Below are 18685 nucleotides of genomic sequence, written 5' to 3' on the forward strand. Positions count from 1 at the left end.
GTTTTAGTTTAGTGAAATAATGTGGGCAAGATGTTTTCATACCATTAATGGATTTATTTTCTTTTGAAAGATTCATTACATTCACCAGTAACTTACCACATGTATATTAAAAGAGCCGATCTTGCCAGGTACAGTGGCTCATGCCTATTATCCTAGCTACTCAAAGAGGTAACGATCAGGAGGATTGTAGCTCTAGGCCAGCTTGGGGAAAACGTTCATGAGACCTCATCTCAATCAATAAAAGCTGGGTAAAGAGGTGTACACTGTCATCCCAGCTACACAGGAAGCATAAATATGAAGACTGCAGTTCAGGCTTTGCCCAGGCATAGATATGGACCCTATTGAAAAAATAACTAAAGCAAAAAGGCCTGGAGGAGTGGCTCAAGAGGTAGAGCGCCTGCCTTAGCAAGTGCAAAGTTCTGAATTCAAATCCCAGCACCACCAAATCAAACCAACCAACCAAACTACAAGAAAGAGCCAATCTCTTCTCGGTCCACATAGACCTGGTAGGGACTTCTACACACAAGAGACTGGAAAGGGGTGGGGTGTTTCCAAGGCACTTCTTCCTCCCTCAAATCGTTTAAAAATTATACACTAGCAATTTCACAAAAGACACTCTATGGAGAGAAGTAAAACTGTACAACTTAGAACAAGGATAGATTAAGAAACATCTTGAAAATAGTCATGTTTGTGAGAATAACAGGATCATGTTTCTCTTAAGCAAAGCAACTTAAATTTTTTTAGCCCTATAAAATGATTATGAAGAAATATATAATGCAACTATGTGAAAATCATCAAGAGCCTTGTGAAATGTTTCTTTTTGGATTGTTACTGGCAGGCAGCACTTTTTCTGATAATCTTAATGATCTTGATTTGCACTTGAATGTTACAACTAGATCCTCAGCTGCATCACAAACCATAGGAAAGAAAGGCAAGGCTGAGGTCAAGAGGGCCATAACACTGGCAGCACAGAGGTCTGGATGGAAAAGTGCAGTAAGTTTTTGCAGCCCTTCTCGCCAATGCAATAAGTAAAGTAAAAAGCAGAGTAATGCCTGTTCATTATTTTTGGCTTCCATAGTACATGTTAAATACCACATCAGATAGCAACAGAAAATGATCCTTGCAGGGACCCTGGAGATGATCCTGTCCACTCTCCAAAGTCTCATCAGCTCTTTCCAGGTCTGACAGAACCCAGCTAAGCACCAATCTCTGCTATTTTTGTCTTCTCTTGCAAGTGGCCCACATTCAAAATTGTGGAGAGTGTGTGTATGCTTAATAGAAATATATGTAATTCCACTTAACCTCTGATTTGGAGAAAACCACTATTATTCCTTTAAAATCCTTATGTTGGACACTCCATGTTCAAATCCATAAATGACATGTGACATTACTATAGAAGATCAAAGAAATATTCCAGGTTGTCTTTTCCAATTTGTCATACTGCAATTAACTTCTTTTGCATTACAATTAACTCAAACACAATATTTAAATTCCTGAGCATTTAAAGTATGCATAAAGACTCTAAATACTAGCTAACAATGACATCTTGCTCTCATTTCATTTTTAACATTCACATAAATTTGACTGCTGTGATGGTTGGTGGGGAGGTGGTAGGCATGATCTTTGAATATGACATTTCACTATTGTGAAAGAAACAAAAACCCAAAATGCTTATTTTTATTTGTTGGTTCATTTTGTACTTTTTTCTCAAATGTGAATCAATTCAGACCAGAGGGCCAGGGCATGTCTATGTCTTTGGAAGGACAGACCACCTTCTGCAGGGATATGCTACCACCACCCTTCAGGTTATCAAACAGCAGACTGTCTAGTTGGTTGGTCAGGAAGGCTGGGTATATTATTACTTCTTTATGCCAGTAGGTCCTGAATCAGAATCTCTAATGCTCATGCTGTACTGTTATTTCAATTACAACATCAATTCATATTTCAGGATTCACTGCTTGCATATTATCTTGGCAACATTCAATCTATTAATGTATAGTTATTATTTCAGTGCTGGGGATTGAACCCTAGGCTTTGCACATGTTGGGCAAGCCTCTAACACTGAACTATACCCCTGGCCCTAAAATTCTTAATGTTATTTTCAATTTACCAATATAGCCAGGCTCCTGTTATTATTACATCTAATCTTGATTTTTATGTTATAGAGTTTTCAAATTAAGCAAAACTAAATGAAACATATCATAGTTCAACTTGGAGCCAGTAAAAATAGGACTTCACTGTATTCTGTGGTGCATGAAAAATGCAACTGCTCTTATATAACACCTACTCTGCCTGGGAGCAAATCAAGAGCTTTCCTCAGAATCATAGCCAAGCCATGGCCTCTGCTACTGGCCACAGGATTCACAGTAACATTTCTTGGTTGAATTCAGATAAAATATTCAATCAGGGATAATCTATAATAACAAAAATTGTGGCTACTATGTACCTACATGTACCAGAAACTCAAATTTTTCTGATGTAAAGTGATCAAGCAACTGGCTCAAGGAAGTACAGATAATAAGCAAACTCTTGGGGGGTGAAGAACTGGTCTTACTATCATTCTGTCCAGAGAGACTCAGAATGTAGGATGCAATCATCACTGGGGAGATGGAGGGCAGATGGATGCTAATGTTTTAATGTCAGAGGTTTCTGTTTTGTTTTGTTCTCTGTCTCTCTGTGTGTGGAAATAGGATAGTTCTTAAGAGTTTGATCAAAGGTACAGTTAAAATTATTTTCACTCTATTTTTAATTGAGACATAAAAACCGTACATGGGGGTTCCCTGTGGTGTTTCCACACAAGTATACATTGTCCAATGTTTAAATTAAGAGTAAACATGTCTCCTCCAACACATCACTTATTTGTAATGAAAACATTCAAAATCTTTTAAAATTTCACTCTAATTTATATTGACAGCTTATAAGGCTTAATTTTTTACTGGAAGTGATGGATTTATCTCTAAAATGATAGCTTCTCTAAGAGGGAAAACTAGTCTTCACATGATGGATTATCAAGTCCTTTTAAGTAACAGCAGTGGGGAGAGAGACCATGTTATATAACAGTAAAATGGGAAGATTTCCTCTTTAGCTAAAAAGCCCCCAACACAAACATCTCTGGAGTCAGGTGCTGTAACTCTGTTTGGCTTTCATCTTGGTGTTTGCTTTTTACCAAAGGTAAACGGTGTTCTTGGCTTTTCCCCTCAAAATAAGATTTGACAGCCACTCACATCACGGGGTAGCATTATGTAACAAGCAGGTAAAGAAGCAAAAAGGAAAACTGCACTAAAATGAGGCCTTGGTGAGTGGGCTCGAGCTTATTTTACTGACACAGAAAACACTTATCAGTGAGGCCACGTGACTGATTATCATCATGGAAAGCTCTGGGCTTTCCCACAATAGACCTCTGAACTGCACGTACATATTGCAAGCAGTGACCGCCTAAGTGAGCATTTGTGTGGGAGAGAACTCCTGCCAGGCCTCCGAATTCTTTTGGAGATGTTTTCAGAAGTCAAGTATGATTTCTTTTCTCCTTTTTCATAATGCCATCCCACAGATTTTTAAAATAACGAAGAGTTATTTTAATGGGAACCATCAAATTCTGAGATGCTTGACCTTATTAGCAACTCTAAAAAATATGTACTGCAGCTCACTGTCTAATATGAGTCCTATGCTAAGCATAAATACTTCTTTTTTCTTCTTCTTTCTAAAGAGCAAGCCCTAGATAGTTTTTAACTTTTTAGCTCCAGAGAAAGAAGAACCTTCTACTTTTTATGAGCTTAAAAAAAGTATCTTCAGGCTGAGGGTATAGCTTAGTGGGACAGTACCTGTCTAGCATGCACAAGGCCCTAGGCTCGATTCCCAGCAAAGCAAAAAAAAAAAAAAAAAAAAGAAGCATTAAAAAGTATCTTTAAAGCAATCACATTGCTTTAAAGAGCCACATTGGTCTCATAGTCAGCACTTTGTGATGTATCTAATTTGCTTATTATTAAGGCTATGCATTAAAACTGAGAAATAGCAGGATGATATATCCTAGGGGGTAAAGAATATGATTGTTTATGCAAATCCTTCAATAGACCTATTTGCTTTCAATCAATATTGATAAAAATCACATAGGATGAACTTGACTTAGCATTAAAACGGCATTCTCATAGGTCTGTTTCTGGTGAACAAATCAAATTATCTCTTTGGGGAGATATTCTTAAATAGCAGTCATTCCTAAATGCATCTAATTCTTGCTTAGGTCATAAAAATAGCTATTTAGGTTGCTAACATGTTTTAACTTTTTGGAGGGGGTCATATTCTTGGCTAAAATCTTGTAAGATCAGTTTGTACAGCATGCAAGAAGAAACTAAGGCCTGGTAATCTGCATGAATTGCTTGAGTTCGTAACAGATAATGTAGGTAAAACTGGATGCATATATGGTTTTTATTTTCTATCAAGTATTTTAATCTACTGAATTTTCTCAATTTTATTTTACAGCAAAGATATTAGATAAAAAGTAAGGTCCTTAACAATGTTTGAAGAACAAAATACTATTTGGTTTACCTTGAAATATTAGCAATCTTTACATAGTTTATATAGCTCAAAAACATTTTTTATTAAGTAACTTAATGATCTAAAGATCATAATGTACTCTTCACTATGAAAAATGCAGTGGGGGCATGGTATCTAACATTTGAGAAAAAGAAATGCTGGTGTTAAAAATCAGGATGACTTTCAAATTTTGAATGAAGTCACGTTAAGTATAGAGCCTGATATTCTATATGCTGAATAAATGTTGAAAAAAATTAATAAATGGAATATCAAGATTTTTAGCCTTTGGAAATCAAATAGTTCCTTTTCAACATCAAAGCTGAAAATATTCATCTTAAACTGCATCATAAAGTTGTCTAACTATTGGGAACTTACTATAGAAATGCCAGTGAATCTGTCTATTATGTGTAACTGGTTGCCTTACACACAACTTCAGATTGTACTGAGTTAGGATGCAAAGGACAGAACTTCAAGGCCTTGTATCATGCTGTAAGTACAGGCAAGATTCATACACAACTTGCATTAACACACACATCATCCTGATGAAAGAAGATTCAGGTACTGTGGATATAACATATTAAAACAGTAACTAAAAACGATACATACAAAAGGTGAAAGCAAATACTGAAAAAGTAAAAAGAAGCTGCTAGTGTCAGCAGTATCAGTGGTCCCCCGGTAGCCATCCTCTTTCCATCATGGTCAATTCATTAACAGAGAAGAAAAGACAGAAACTATGGGAAATGCAGACCATCTGCTCAATCCAGATGCACTGCACATGCCTCTATAGCCAAAGTCTTTTACCAGACCAAACGGATAAGATCTAATCCTCTCCCGAAACTGCCAACAAAGGTATTTAGATGCATTTGCATCACAAATGAAAATGCCAAATCATTATTAAATGAGGCCTTTTTAATATCAGTCAAGGCTTACCAGTGTGTACACATTGATGAAACAGAATATTAACACAGCATTAGAGAAAGTGGGGTTGGATTTCTATTAGCTCTATTCAGCTAGTCCTTAAATAAAATAAGGCTTAAAACATCATCTTTTCTTGAATAGGAGGAACATTTTAGTCAAGTCATCCTAGTTTTCAAAAGACATCAGAAGACACTCCTTCAAATTATACACTTCAAGTAATGAGCATTTCTTATAAGAGAAGGCTAAAAATGATGAATAGTCTTACCTTGAAGTTGTGGACCTTTTCATATTTGGGGATTTGTTCATTTTCTTTCAGAGTTGCTCTTCTAACAAGTGATGTCAACTGTGAATAAGCAAAGAGTTTCAGAGGTTGCCAGATTGTCACAGATGACTTTTGAGAACCCAGTTTCATTCCCAAGGCTGCTATCAATAAATCTTGCTGACGGCCCTCTTGTTTTGATTTGTGAACGGCAGCTTTATTAGTTTTCCTCCCCGACCAAGACTCTTTGGATGGCATTTTGGAATTCAGAGGAAAGAAAGAAAGAAACCCTGTATTGGCCTGTGTCTGCCGAGGAACTCTATTCAGCTAACACACGAGCATTCTGCAGCCGGCACAGAAGCTTAACCTACAGAGAGCTGCGGCCACACCACACCACAGAGAGGTGCAATAGGGTGATGAAGCACTTCTTCAACAGAGGCCGACTAGCCAGGCAAATTCTTCTTTCTTCCTTTTCTTTTAAAACAGGGGTTCTATATTTAAGCTTCTGAAAACTTAAGAGTCAGAACAGAAATAAAAACAGTCGTGCTAACATACGAAATATTCAGCATCTCTTTATAACCCCTTTTGCAAAGCCATGCAATTCTGACATATTTCTAAAAGCTTTCTTCTCTATTCAATAGATTAAGGTCCATTCTGAATGAAAGATGCCTACATACTGCCTGCAGTCAGTTTCTAGCAAGAGACACCCTGTAAACCCTCTAGCAGGAATGTGGGGGAAGGGAGGGATTTGCTGGGGGAGGCAGGATTAGACTGGCCACCGTAAGAAAACAGCTAACCAATGAAAATCAAGCAACAGTATTTAAGTACTGTGTTCCTCAACTCACTGTTTCTCCTCTCATGTAAGATTTTCTTGCTGGCTCAAGGGATAAAAAAATCAGTGGGAAGATAATGAGTAATGAATGAGTCATACATTATTACAAAATGGAATTTTTTAACCTATTAAAAGCAGTAGAAAATTAATATACAGCAGCAGATTTTAAAGAGAACATACCACTGCCAGATAAATCATGGAAGGCTGTTCTGAACCTTTCTCTGTGTATTATGCCAGGTATGCACTCTACCACTGAGGTATAAACCCCAGCCCTATTTGTGCATTACAGACAGAGGTCATTTAAAGCCCGATGTGTTAAACATGAACAAAAACTGGTAAGCATTTTGATGAAAAAGACAATTAGTTCAACTAGAAATCATATAACATTGCCAATACAATGGAATGGTTAGTTTTGTCTTTACCCGATGTGGTTCTGTTTTGGGTCTACACTTAAGTAGATAAAACCAATAATTTGATTGTCTAGCCTTAATATTTTTTTATTTCAAGAACTTGAGGCCAGAGGAGACATCAAGGAATCAATCATCCCTGAGTTGTACCGGTCCTGGATGTAGTGCAATTATACTTCCTGGACCCTTGGATGTTTGTCAGAAAGGGCCTGCAGGAGGGGTGCTGCATTTAAGGGCAACACCTGCACTTTCTCTAGGTATTATGGGAGGTTTAAGTTTTTGCATTATGGTTCCCTAACCATCTCCCATCTTTTTCCTCATGCTATAGCAATTAATTTAAATCTGCTATAATTCTAATGTTACACTGTATTTAAAGAATCTAAAACTAATTTCAACGAATTAGGGGCAAAGGGCAGTTCAGTAGTAGACAGCATGCTGAAGCATAGGCATCTCTAGCACCAAAAAAGTAAGAATAAATACATTCAATTGCTTACTAATATGACCAATTTATCTCAGATTTCATAATCTATAGATGGTATCAACCCAATGAAGATTCTATTTAATTAGGATATGAGTGGTCCTTAAACTACATTCGGCATTGGAAATCATGAGTGTTTTTATAAACATCCCCAAGTCGTTGTTATTTTCTTGAGTCTCTAGTCCCTTTTATTCTTATAAAAACATTTCTAAGCAAATAAAAGGCAGATATTAATATTTACAACTACAGAAGTTTCAGTTTCACAAATTTATAACTTTAGGTGATTAATGGGAAATAAAATGGTCCCATTCAAAGAGGAAAGGCAATGGAAAAAGGTTTCATTGCCTAAGCTGAATTATTCTTCAGCTTAGAACTAAGTGGTCATGTAATAACTAAAAAATGAAAGGCCTACCAATTCTTTAGACATGGACAGCCTAAAATGAAGTTTATCCAATTTTCAGCAGGCACCAGGAAAAAATGAAGACTATAAAGGCAAGTGGAACAGTATTTGTTTTTTTCTCTATGTTTAATACCAAGTAGCACTTTTTTTTTTTTTCCTGAGTATTTTTGGCCAAGGTCCTATGTTTTAGATCAGTCCTTGTCCTTCAGCTATAGTAACTAAACTTCAAGGCCAGGTAAAGTGAACATTTTGACACTAAGAGATAATGCTTATGATAGACTTGGTAGACTTATACTGTCTTTCTTAATTTTTATACTAATTAAGAAATACTGTATCACAATTATAATTTGGGCAGTGACCTAGGGCAATAAGGAGATGAAAATAAGATAGCTTAGGATGAAAAGGACTTAGACATTCTCAAATGGCTATGGGTTTGTCACTGTTGCCTTCAATATGGAAACATCTGCACTGCTGCATTAATTTTGGGATGAGCTTGCAGAACACAAGGGCTGCTAACTCTCTCAACCATTATCAACGTTCTGATGTTCCAGACAACTATGTATCACTCACACTTATATTTATCTGGCTATATCATCAGACTTAAATCATAGTTACAAACTCTCTTAATAACGACTATTGTTTGTTACTGAGTACAGGGGCCCAGGCACCCTTCTAAGCACTTTACAAGTAGAATCTCATTAAGTCCACAGATAAACCCTAAGAGGCACAGACTATCTCCACAGCTGGGAGAACCGAGGTCCACCAATGCTGAATTCCCAAAGCTATGTAGCAGTAAGGTGGCAGAGTTGGGTTCTTAAACACTATGCTATACCCGCACGGGTGAGAGAACAAGAGGAAACTGTGGCGTCTGAGGGTGGTCATTTTCTTGATTATATTCAAGGTAGTTCCTCTGGTTATCTTCTTTCAAAGAGTAAGAACAGATGGTAAGTAACAGCAACTAGGATCTCTTTGAGTTTAGTGTGCAGTCCATGAAGTAGAAGATGCAGACCCAAGGCTGAACCAACCATTCCCTCATTCATGAAGCTTTGATGGTTTGCACTAGTCTGGTGTGAACTTGTTCACCTGTGAACCTCAGAGTCCTTTACTTGTTCATTAGTTGTAAGATATCACATTCTATCCCATAGCAGTTATCTGGGTAGCTGTTTATATAGAATAGGTTTTACATATCTTCATATAAACCCTGGATCCAGCATAGGGAACTGCACAAAATATGTTCAATAAATATTTGTTTACAATGTAAAGCCTAATGGGGGCAGCTACTTTTAGTAGGAGGCAGGTATCTGAAATCAGAGAAGCTGAGGTTTGAACACTGCTTGGTGCCTTGACCACCTCACCTACATACCAGGGCCAATAATAGCCATCTTATAGGTTACTGGAAAATTGAAAGAAAACACATAAAAGAAAGATGAAAGACTGTAGACAGTAAGTACTCAATAAATGATAGCTTTACAGGGGTGCTGTGCCAAGTATTAGCTGTGGAGCATGTTGTGTAAATATGGGAGTGCCTGCCTCAAGTCTGTAGTGTCCCTTTGATGTATACCACACAGCATGCCTGGAAACTCTTGCCCTTCCCTTTTTTTTTTTTCTTCTTTGTCTCTATTTCAGTTTTTCTTTTATTCATATGTGCATACAATATTTGGGTCATTTCTCCCCCCTTCCCTTACCTACCCTTTCCCCTCCCTCTCCCTCCACCCCCTCGCTACCAGGCAGAATCTATTCTGCCCTTACCTCTAATTTTCTTGAAGAGAGAGTATAAGCAATAATAGGAAGGACCAAGGGTTTTTGCTAGTTGAGATAAGGATAGCTATACAGGGAGTTGACTCGCATTGCTTTCCTGTACATGTGTGTTATCTTCTAAATTAATTATTCTCAAACTAACCTTTTCTCTAGTTCCTGGTCCCCTTCTTCTATTGGCCTCTGTCACTTTAAAGTATCTGCATTAGTTTCTCTGCATTGAGGGCAACAAATACTATCTAGTTTTTTTGGGTGTCTTACCTATCCTCATACCTCCCTTGTGTGCTCTCGCTTTATCATGTGATCAAAGTCCAATCCCCTTGTTGTGTTTGCCCTTGATCTAATATCCACATATGAGGGAGAACATACGATTTTTGGTCTTTTGGGCCAGGCTAACCTCGCCCAGAATGATGTTCTCCAGTTCCATCCATTTACTTGCGAATGATAAGATTTCATTCTTTTTCATGGCTGCATAAAATTCCATTGTGTATAAATACCACATTTTCTTAATCCACTCATCAGAAGTGGGGCATCTTGGCTGTTTCCGTAACTTTTGTCCTTCCCTTTGTATTATGGCCTCTAGTCAACTCCCCATCTTCTAGTTCTAATTTTAGCTTTAAAAAGGCTTATACTGACACATGCTAGTTGAGGAAGCAAGATTGGGAAAGGGATGGAAAGTGGACAAAAAAGGAGATTATCAGTATTGGTTATGGAGCAAACACTACTTAGTATTCCACACAGTTGTCCAATTTACTGGCCACAACCATCCTAGGATACATGTTACTTTATAAGAGTCACTTTATAAGATGAAGAAACTAGGGCTCACAAAGTGACTTGCTCAAGGTCACACTGCCAGGAAGCAGAAAGTCTGAGATCTAAATTCCTGTCTTTTGTCTCCATAGTCTTCTAGCTCTTTCTGCTACCTTATAGTCAGTACAGAAGATAAGGTGTTGGGGATACAACACCTCTCAAATTCAGGTTCTATAATATAAAAGTTAAGTGGGTTAGGATCTAAACTGACTGGGTGCATAGCCTACAAGGTCATTCTTGCTGGAAATGCCAGCAGTATTTAGCTTTTTATTTTGATGGGGAGACTTTGGCTTGTCTTCAGATCTGACTGTCCCTTCATGATACTGATGTCACTTTTGGAGGTTAATCTCAATGACAGTGACTGCCCTGGAAAAGGGATAAGAAATGGACAGATTGTGCAACCCAGTCTCTTTCTGCCTTTGTCCATACCATAATACAGGGAATAGGATGATAAGAATGGTGAGGGGTCAATTGGGCTGGGAGCTGTATGAGAAATAAGGAATGGATGGTGAAATAAGCGACCCTGGAAAGGAACACATTCACTGCTTTTTAAAAACAAGAGCTTCCATCAACCCCCGATTTTGGACCCCATGGAGCCAGCCACTCATTTTTCCCAGTGCAGAGTAACAGGAAGCTCTGAGGCCACACAAAAATGCTAACTTTAACCCTGTCATTTACTGGCTGTGGAATGTCCTTGGTCAAGTTACTAATTTATGTTAGTCTTTGTGTCCTTATGTGTAAAAAGGATTTAAAAAACATAGTGAAAAATATTAAGAATTAAATGAGAGAAGCATTCTGCTTTATTTCTGGCACAGAAAGTAATCAAATAAAGTTTTTCCCCTTTCCTTATATCTAAGGACCTATATTTCCAAGATTAGGGTTAGCATTATATATGATTATGATATGGATTAAGGGCCCAAGGTCTTGTACCATCTGAACTTCAAGATACATTGTAAGTATCACCATTCTGTAATTTTACCTGACCCTCTCCTGGCAATTTTAAATTACAGGAACCCCTATGCTCAAACTCTGAGTAATCCCATTAAGTCCAGCTTATATGAAAGGGTCTTAACTTATTAACACTGAAGTGCAAATGACTAATTACACTTCCTTTTCCACAGCTTCTGGAAACTTAAGACTTAAGTCAAAGGAATAAGTTTCCAACTACTGAACATCAGAACTTACTTGTAGTAAGGACATTCCCCAGAAAATGAAAGGACCTCACATAACACAAACAGACCCTCCTTTCTCACATTGTAGGGGCACCACAGACTCATTGTACAATGTTGAGTCAGCTGACCTAAGTCAGCACTCTTTCTCAAAAGCACCATAGGTGATTCTAGCTGGCATGGCCCTGTGGCCTGGGAAGTGGTAGAGCTGGATCAACTCTTTAATTAGTTTCTGGTTCAAATTTAGCTAAATCCTCAATTTCTATAGAAAGTTAAAATTTAGATAAAAACAACACAAATTTTCTAAAACCTCAAGTATTAGCCTATAACATGAAGATTTGTAGATTCAAGCAAATTCAACTCACTCCACATAAATTATTCTTACCTTCATCCCCTGAATTATAATTTGCAGCCTATTTTTCGTCACTGGAGCCAAGAGCAGAATACATTCCAAGTACTTAATAACAATTTGTCAGCTTCCACTAATTGACAGCAGCCTGACACTGAACTAAAAGTACTTTACATGTATGATGTAGTTTAGTTGCAATGAAACAATAAGGTAGATATGACAATTCTCATTTTGTAGATGAAGAAACAGAAGCTAAGAGATTTAAGTACCTGGTTGAAGACTATCTAACTAGCAAGAGGTGCCTCTCATGTTACCTATTGTTAACATCACTTTTGAAAGGTTATCACTGCAATAAATTCCTACATAGTTTACACTCTAGCACCTCACAGTTCACTAGGCATTTTAGTAGTGTTATATTTGAATTTCTAGTATCTACCAGACTCAACACTAAATCAAAATTTCCAAATGCATTTATGTCAAACATCACAGACTTCTATTTTAGAACTTTTAAATTTCTTAAGTTATGTTGGAATAAATTTTTATGTTGCACAGGAAACTTCCATTCTGCTAGGGCTCTAAATTTTTATGTTACTACAGCAGTCACATCATAATTCCTAACTCAGTCATCATTGCACGGCTCCTCCAGCATTAACACAATATCCATCAAAAATGCCTATATAATGATCACCTACACAGATAACAGGAAGGCACATCAATACATTAATTTCAGTGTATAAAAAATTTAAAATAAACTATGCTAAATCGCCAACACCATATGTTGTCTACTCTAACATGCTCCCTGACAGACTCAATACTACTTAAACATAGACATTTGAAAAACTAGTGCAAACAGAAGTATAGCCATAGCATTCCTGTTCTTCCAAGAAACAAGAGAAGAATGATAAATCATCCAGTAGCAATTTTGAGGAAGCTGTTCCATTCTACATGAACACCACTACACCAGGAGAGGGACAGAATGCACACAGCTCGGTTTCCAATCCTGGTTCTTCCTAAATGGCCAAGTCATTTAGTCCCAACTGGACTAAATGGGCTTTATGGTCTTGTCTGTATTTTTAATAGAAATGTAAAGGGAAGAGGGGAAGTTAATACTCATTTAGCATACAGGGCTATCTGGCTATGTCTATCTGGGAATGGCCAGCTGGCTATACAAGGTAGCTCAAGCAAATTTACAATGGCTTTTTGTCTGGACACCAATCTGGTAGGCTCAGAAACTTTATTTACTACAAGGAGATCACATCTGTTTCTCCAGAGGACACTGAAATTATTTCCAAGCTCATGAAACTGGCAGGTAAAATAAAAATGGCTGTTATACAGTTTATAGTAAGACAAAATGCTACATAGCAATCATAACGTGAGTGAGGAGGAGAGAACCACCACGCTTTTTTGGTACCACTTCTACAATGGAAGCAAAAGAAATTAGGAAGCTGGTAAGAATGGAATAAGAACAGTGGGTGAGTGAGATGAACTGAGTATTTAAGGCACGGATTTAAGATAACTGCTGAACCATCTATCATTAGGATAGCTTAACCATGGACATTTATTTAGTAAGGCTCTCTGACTCTGGCTCAGTGCTTAGGGCAGCAAAAGCAACTTCTACCTCTTTGAGTCCCCAATTCCCCGCCTTTCTTTCTTTTTTTTTTTTTAAGGTGTTTATGATTTTGCATATTGCTGCTCAGGTATCTTAGGTGGTGATCTTTAGGTTCACTCATAAGACTCAGTCTTGGTTTTTCATTTCTAAGTTCTTAGAGGGTAGTAGTGTGGAGCTCTGATATACTGGTAACAAGAAAAGGTAAGTGATTTGGGAGGATGAACTAAACGGAAGATGTTGTCTTTACCCTATTAATATTTACAAAAGCCTAACCCTCTCTAATACGTGGTCACTGGTAGTGAGGGTGGTGTGGTGATGATCATAACCCCAGTCTTCCTAATGAAAAGCTGGACCCCTCCCCCCCAACTTCTTCTCCATGGCCCATCACCAGTGAATCTTAGGGGTGACCTGGGGAAATGTGTTGTTATATTTGGGCTTTTTATTTTAGCCAAATCTTTGATACTTACTGTCTATAAGAATGACACACTACTCCTGTGCTGTAACAACAAAGGTGAGGTTAGGCTCCAAAAACTTCATCAACATGAGGGGCTTTAAACTCTTGAGTCCTAAGTATCTTCACTTTTTCAAAAAGACTTTAGTTGCAACACACATAGGGAAAACGCAGACTCAGGCTGATCTCTTAGGAGTATTTTTAGATTTTAAACTGCCAACATGGGGTTACTTCAAGTTACTGCACCTCACCACTTTAACAGAGGCAAACCAGCATTTCGGAATGAAAGCTAAGCACTGTATGTTTAATTCTCTCATTCCTCACTGATTTTGGTTGCTGGGCTGGGATTAAAACCTAAGTGATTTGGTTATTTTTTAAAAGACTTGTTACAGACATATTTAAACTTCAATTATCAAAGCTTGCTTTCAATATACAGCAAAAATAAACTGTAAATGATTAGGATATTCCAGCTGAAATTTATTGCAAATATTAATTTTAAGTCTCAACAATGATAAGTATTAGTTCATGGTAGGAAATAAGAAAATTGTGAAGTTCAAACATACTTGCAAAAATCTGTTTTATTATTTGGAAATGGCAAAAGATTTAACTTCCCCAAATAATTCCACTGGGAAGTAGGCAAGCAGGGCAGGTCTACAGAACGAACAACTGTCCGCACCTCTGGGGACATTAGCTTGTCTTGTTTTTGGAATGGCCCTGCTACACTGAGTGCTTTACATTCACATCATAACATCTAAAAAGTAAAAGCAGCTTGCTTTCAGACACTTTCTACAACAAACTTTTCATGTCATGTCCATATTTCATTTTATGAAATTGCTTTAGTTCAAAGCATTTTAATGAAATTAAGGGGGAACTTCACAAGCCTGGATGGTCATTCAATTCTCTTTTCATGTGTTCCGAGTCTCATAAGGAGCATCTCGGTGTGATTTGAGACATCTGGATAAGGTCTGCAAGTGATCAGTGTGCTATAAATAAGACACGGAGAGTCAGACTGCCACAACTGGCTCTCATGAAAAAGAACAGATTAATGTCTGATTTAATTTTTACCACACAGTGACATTTTGAGATACTGGGAAGAATCTGGCCGGCTGACACTCTCCTCCACAGTGGTGTTAAGGGAGAAAGTTTAACTGAAAGCAGCTGATCTGGTCAAATGCCATGTGAGGTTCCCCCACCAGCTGAGGCCAGGGCGCAGGACCTGTGAGGACCCAGGAGACCCCCCTCCGCCCCGCCCCCAACTCCTGGAGGATGGTTGATGGCAATGGCTTTTCAGTTACTGCTGAGTACAAGCGGTGCTCTAAGATATGTGCTGCTTTTATCTTTATGTTCCACTGCAGTTAAGACAGGCTGGGTCCCTGGAGGAGGCCTTAGAATCTCTGCCCATCCCCGGCCTGACTCTTCAGCCATGCTGCATGTCAAGAAGTCATCTGTGAGGTAGCTGGCTGAGTAATTCCACTTCAGTCTTACTTTATAATATCTCTATGTAGTCACCCAAAACCCAGGCCCAGTCTTCACACTGCCCTTACATAAGCAGCACTCACACAGAATTTGCAAGGCTTCTGTCGTCCACAGAGTACTGCACTGTATTCTTGTACTCTGGTTTTCCAGAAAGGGGATTCACTGAGACTCAGGTCCTGGCTCAGGGGCAGAAAAGCAAAGTAGTAGTGCTGGAGACTCAGGGCTCCCAGATCCCCACCCTGTCCTCTTCACTCTGCTGTGCCTCGAGGAGGTCCTGGGACCTGGCAATACAACATATGACAAGAATGACACTGAACCTCAGTAAAGTTCAGAGGTCACAGAGACAGAACCACCAGAAGCAGAGGTACTCACAATTGAAAATGACTGTTTAAAGCCTGACAACTGGTTGACAACATGTGGAAAAGTATGGTCAGTGTGTGCACCAGCTGTCCATTACTGTGACAAAACACCTGAGAGAACAAGTTTTTTCTTTTTTGTGATATTGGGGTTTGAACTGAGGGCTTTGTGCTTGATACTTGTTAGACAGGCACCATGGCATGTGTACCACGTCCCCAACCCTTTTTACTTTATAGTTATTTTTAAGATAAGGTCTCATCCTTTTGCCAATGGCCAGTCTTAGAGTATAATCCTCCTAGATCTGCCTCCTGAGTAGCTGGGATTACAAGCATGTAACACCACATCAAGCTTGTTCTTTGAGATAGGGCCTTGCTAACTTTTTGCCCAGGTAGGCCTCAAACTCTGATCTTCCTATCTCTGCCTCCCAAGTAGCTGAGATTACAGCTCAAGAATCAACTTAAAGGTGAAGTTTTATTTGAGCTCACCATTTCAGAGGGTTCAATGCATGGTTGCTTGGCCCTGTGGTAGCATGAGGCCTAGCCACCTCATGGTAGCCAAGGAGCAAAGACAGAGACAGGAAGGGGCCAAGGCCTCAATATCCCCTTCAAAGGCATGTCTCTAATGACCTATCTTACACCAGGCCCATCTCTTACAGGTCCCACCACCTCGCCCAGCTCTGGGCTGGGAATCAGGCCTTCAACATATGGGTCTTTGGGGGACACTCCAGATTCAACTAAAGCCTTCAGTCTTGATTAACTTCTAGCATTCTAAAGTCCCTCACAACTTCCACAACACTGGGCAGGGTGACAGACTGCACACCTCCAGATGTCTTGGGGTTCTGGAGGAAAGTCATTACTGAGCAGTCTGTCTTTTTGTTTTTGTATTGTTTTCTCCTGTTCCCTGAATAAAAACAAACCAACAGAAACTACCAGACAAACCAACGAACTGAAAAAATTGTTTCTTGATCAATAATTAAGCTATCTTTAAAAACAGGTAATTAACTCTTCCATTAAAATCCACCATACAGACATATATAATTTATAAGGTGGAAAACCATTACAATTTCATGGGTAAACAATTAACTCAGTCTTAATGTTTATAACAGAGATTCCAGAGTGGCTGATACAGTAATAATATAATTAGGATGCATCTTCTTTTAAAAAGAATACAATATTAGACTGGGTATAATGGCTCACAACTATAATCTCAGCTACTTAGGAGGCAGAGACTGGGAAGATTGCAATTAGCAAGATCCTTGTATCAACAAAAAGGCTGGGAGTGGTGGTGTACACCTATAATTCCAGCTACACAGGAGGCATAGGAAAGAGGACCAAGGTCCAGTCCAGCCCAAGGCAAAAACTTGAGACCCTACATGAAAAATTACCTAAAGCCAAAAAAAAAAAAAAAGAAAAATGCTGGAGACATGGCTCAAATGATACAGCACTTGCCTAGCAAGTTGGAAGCCCTAAGTTCAAACAAGTTCAAACCCCAGTACTGCAAAAATAAATAAATACATACATACATGCATACATACATACATATTTTGGATACTAGAGATGTATCCTGGGAAGATCTGCGACAATAGTATCTTAGCAACAGAGCTGACTGAAGAGGCCCTGTATGAGGAGCCATGTGCCACGGCTCCATTCACAGCCCTGGTTTCAGCGCCTGACGTGTACCCATGAAGGGTAGGCTTCATTTCTAAAGACTATTGACTACTGTGGCTTAAATTAACTGCAGGACCAAAACAACAAATACGGGAGGAATCATGTGAAGTGCCACAAAAATGCCTGCCTCAGTGAATAAACTCTCTCTGCAGTAATGAGTCCCAAAACAACATTAGAAGAAAAGGACCTGGGCATGACCTACCATTAGTAAGACTAGTTCAAAGTCTTATCCTTTGTGAATTCAAACCTGTAACTTGCTACAAAATTCCCAAACAAAATTATTTTCACAATTTTCAAATGCATATGTTAAGGAAGATATTAATACAAGGATTTATCTTGTTCAAAAAAAACTTGCCTATGGCTAAGGCACAAAGACTCATGCCTGTAATTCCAGCTACTTGATAGGTGGAGACAGGAGGATTGAGGTTCAAGATTAGCCTTGACAAAAAGTTAGTAAGACCGTATCTCAAAAAACAAGTCTGGCACAGTGGCATACACCTGTAACCTGGAAGTGGGTGGGTGGTGGTCTGAGACAGGAGCTGGGAGAATGCAGAAGACACTATCTAAAAAGAATTAAAGCAGCAAGGCTGGGGGCATGGCTCAAGTGGTAGAGCACCTGCCTAGCAAATGCAAAGGGCCAGCTGGGGCTTAAACCCAGTTTCACCTAAAAAAACGAACAACCAAAAACTGACCTACAGAGTTAGCTATAGAAAGTTTTGTTTTTGTGTTTTAAGCGAATGCTGTTACTTTTTTCACTGTCAGTATCCAATCGGGCTATGACTTGGATAGTTTGTTATTTTCATTTTTAAAAGAACCAGGCCTTTGAGATACTAAATACAAAATTTAACACCTTATATTTTCCCAACGATCCTTGTCTTAGTGAAGAACAGCATATCAAATTAATCAGTGTGGGTCACGTTGTCTAAATGCCCCTCTGCTGTGGATTTCACTGAGCTCAGAGTTTTATACTCCCCATTCAAAATACTATGAAAGAGAGATGGGTCAGCCTCATAGCAAGCAGTGTAAAAGGTGGCTGAACTCAACTCCCCTTGTGGATGGTTACCTTAAGGAAAGAATTACACTGCCAGCTGAGCTAGTGACTTTATCATGGGACACCAGCTTTAATTTTTGTTAGTCAGTCTGGGGTGTTTGGCATTTTCTAGAAGATGGATGAAGGGAACTTGCACCTCAAGGAAAACTGACAGTCCATGGTGAAAC

The 18685-nt window shown here is 38.7% G+C and overlaps 1 protein-coding gene across 5 annotated transcripts in view; it reads right to left on the minus strand.

The window, feature by feature from the left end:
- The window catches only part of Chn1 (chimerin 1), a 160937-nt gene that overhangs the window by 29783 nt on the left and 112469 nt on the right, over positions 1-18685 (minus strand). For 3 of the 5 annotated variants that reach the window (XM_020168890.2, XM_074071136.1, XM_020168891.2), the window contains one exon: positions 5714-5791. In XM_020168890.2, coding sequence (XP_020024479.1) covers positions 5714-5791 — 78 coding nt within the window. Of the gene's footprint in view, positions 1-5713; positions 5792-6078; positions 6438-6552; positions 6583-18685 lie in introns of those variants that run through there. The other 2 variants (XM_074071137.1, XM_074071138.1) reach the window with 2 other exon arrangements.

This window comes from Castor canadensis, chromosome 4 (genome assembly GCF_047511655.1).
Source record: "Castor canadensis chromosome 4, mCasCan1.hap1v2, whole genome shotgun sequence".
In the NCBI taxonomy this organism is placed as follows: Eukaryota; Metazoa; Chordata; class Mammalia; order Rodentia; family Castoridae; genus Castor; species Castor canadensis.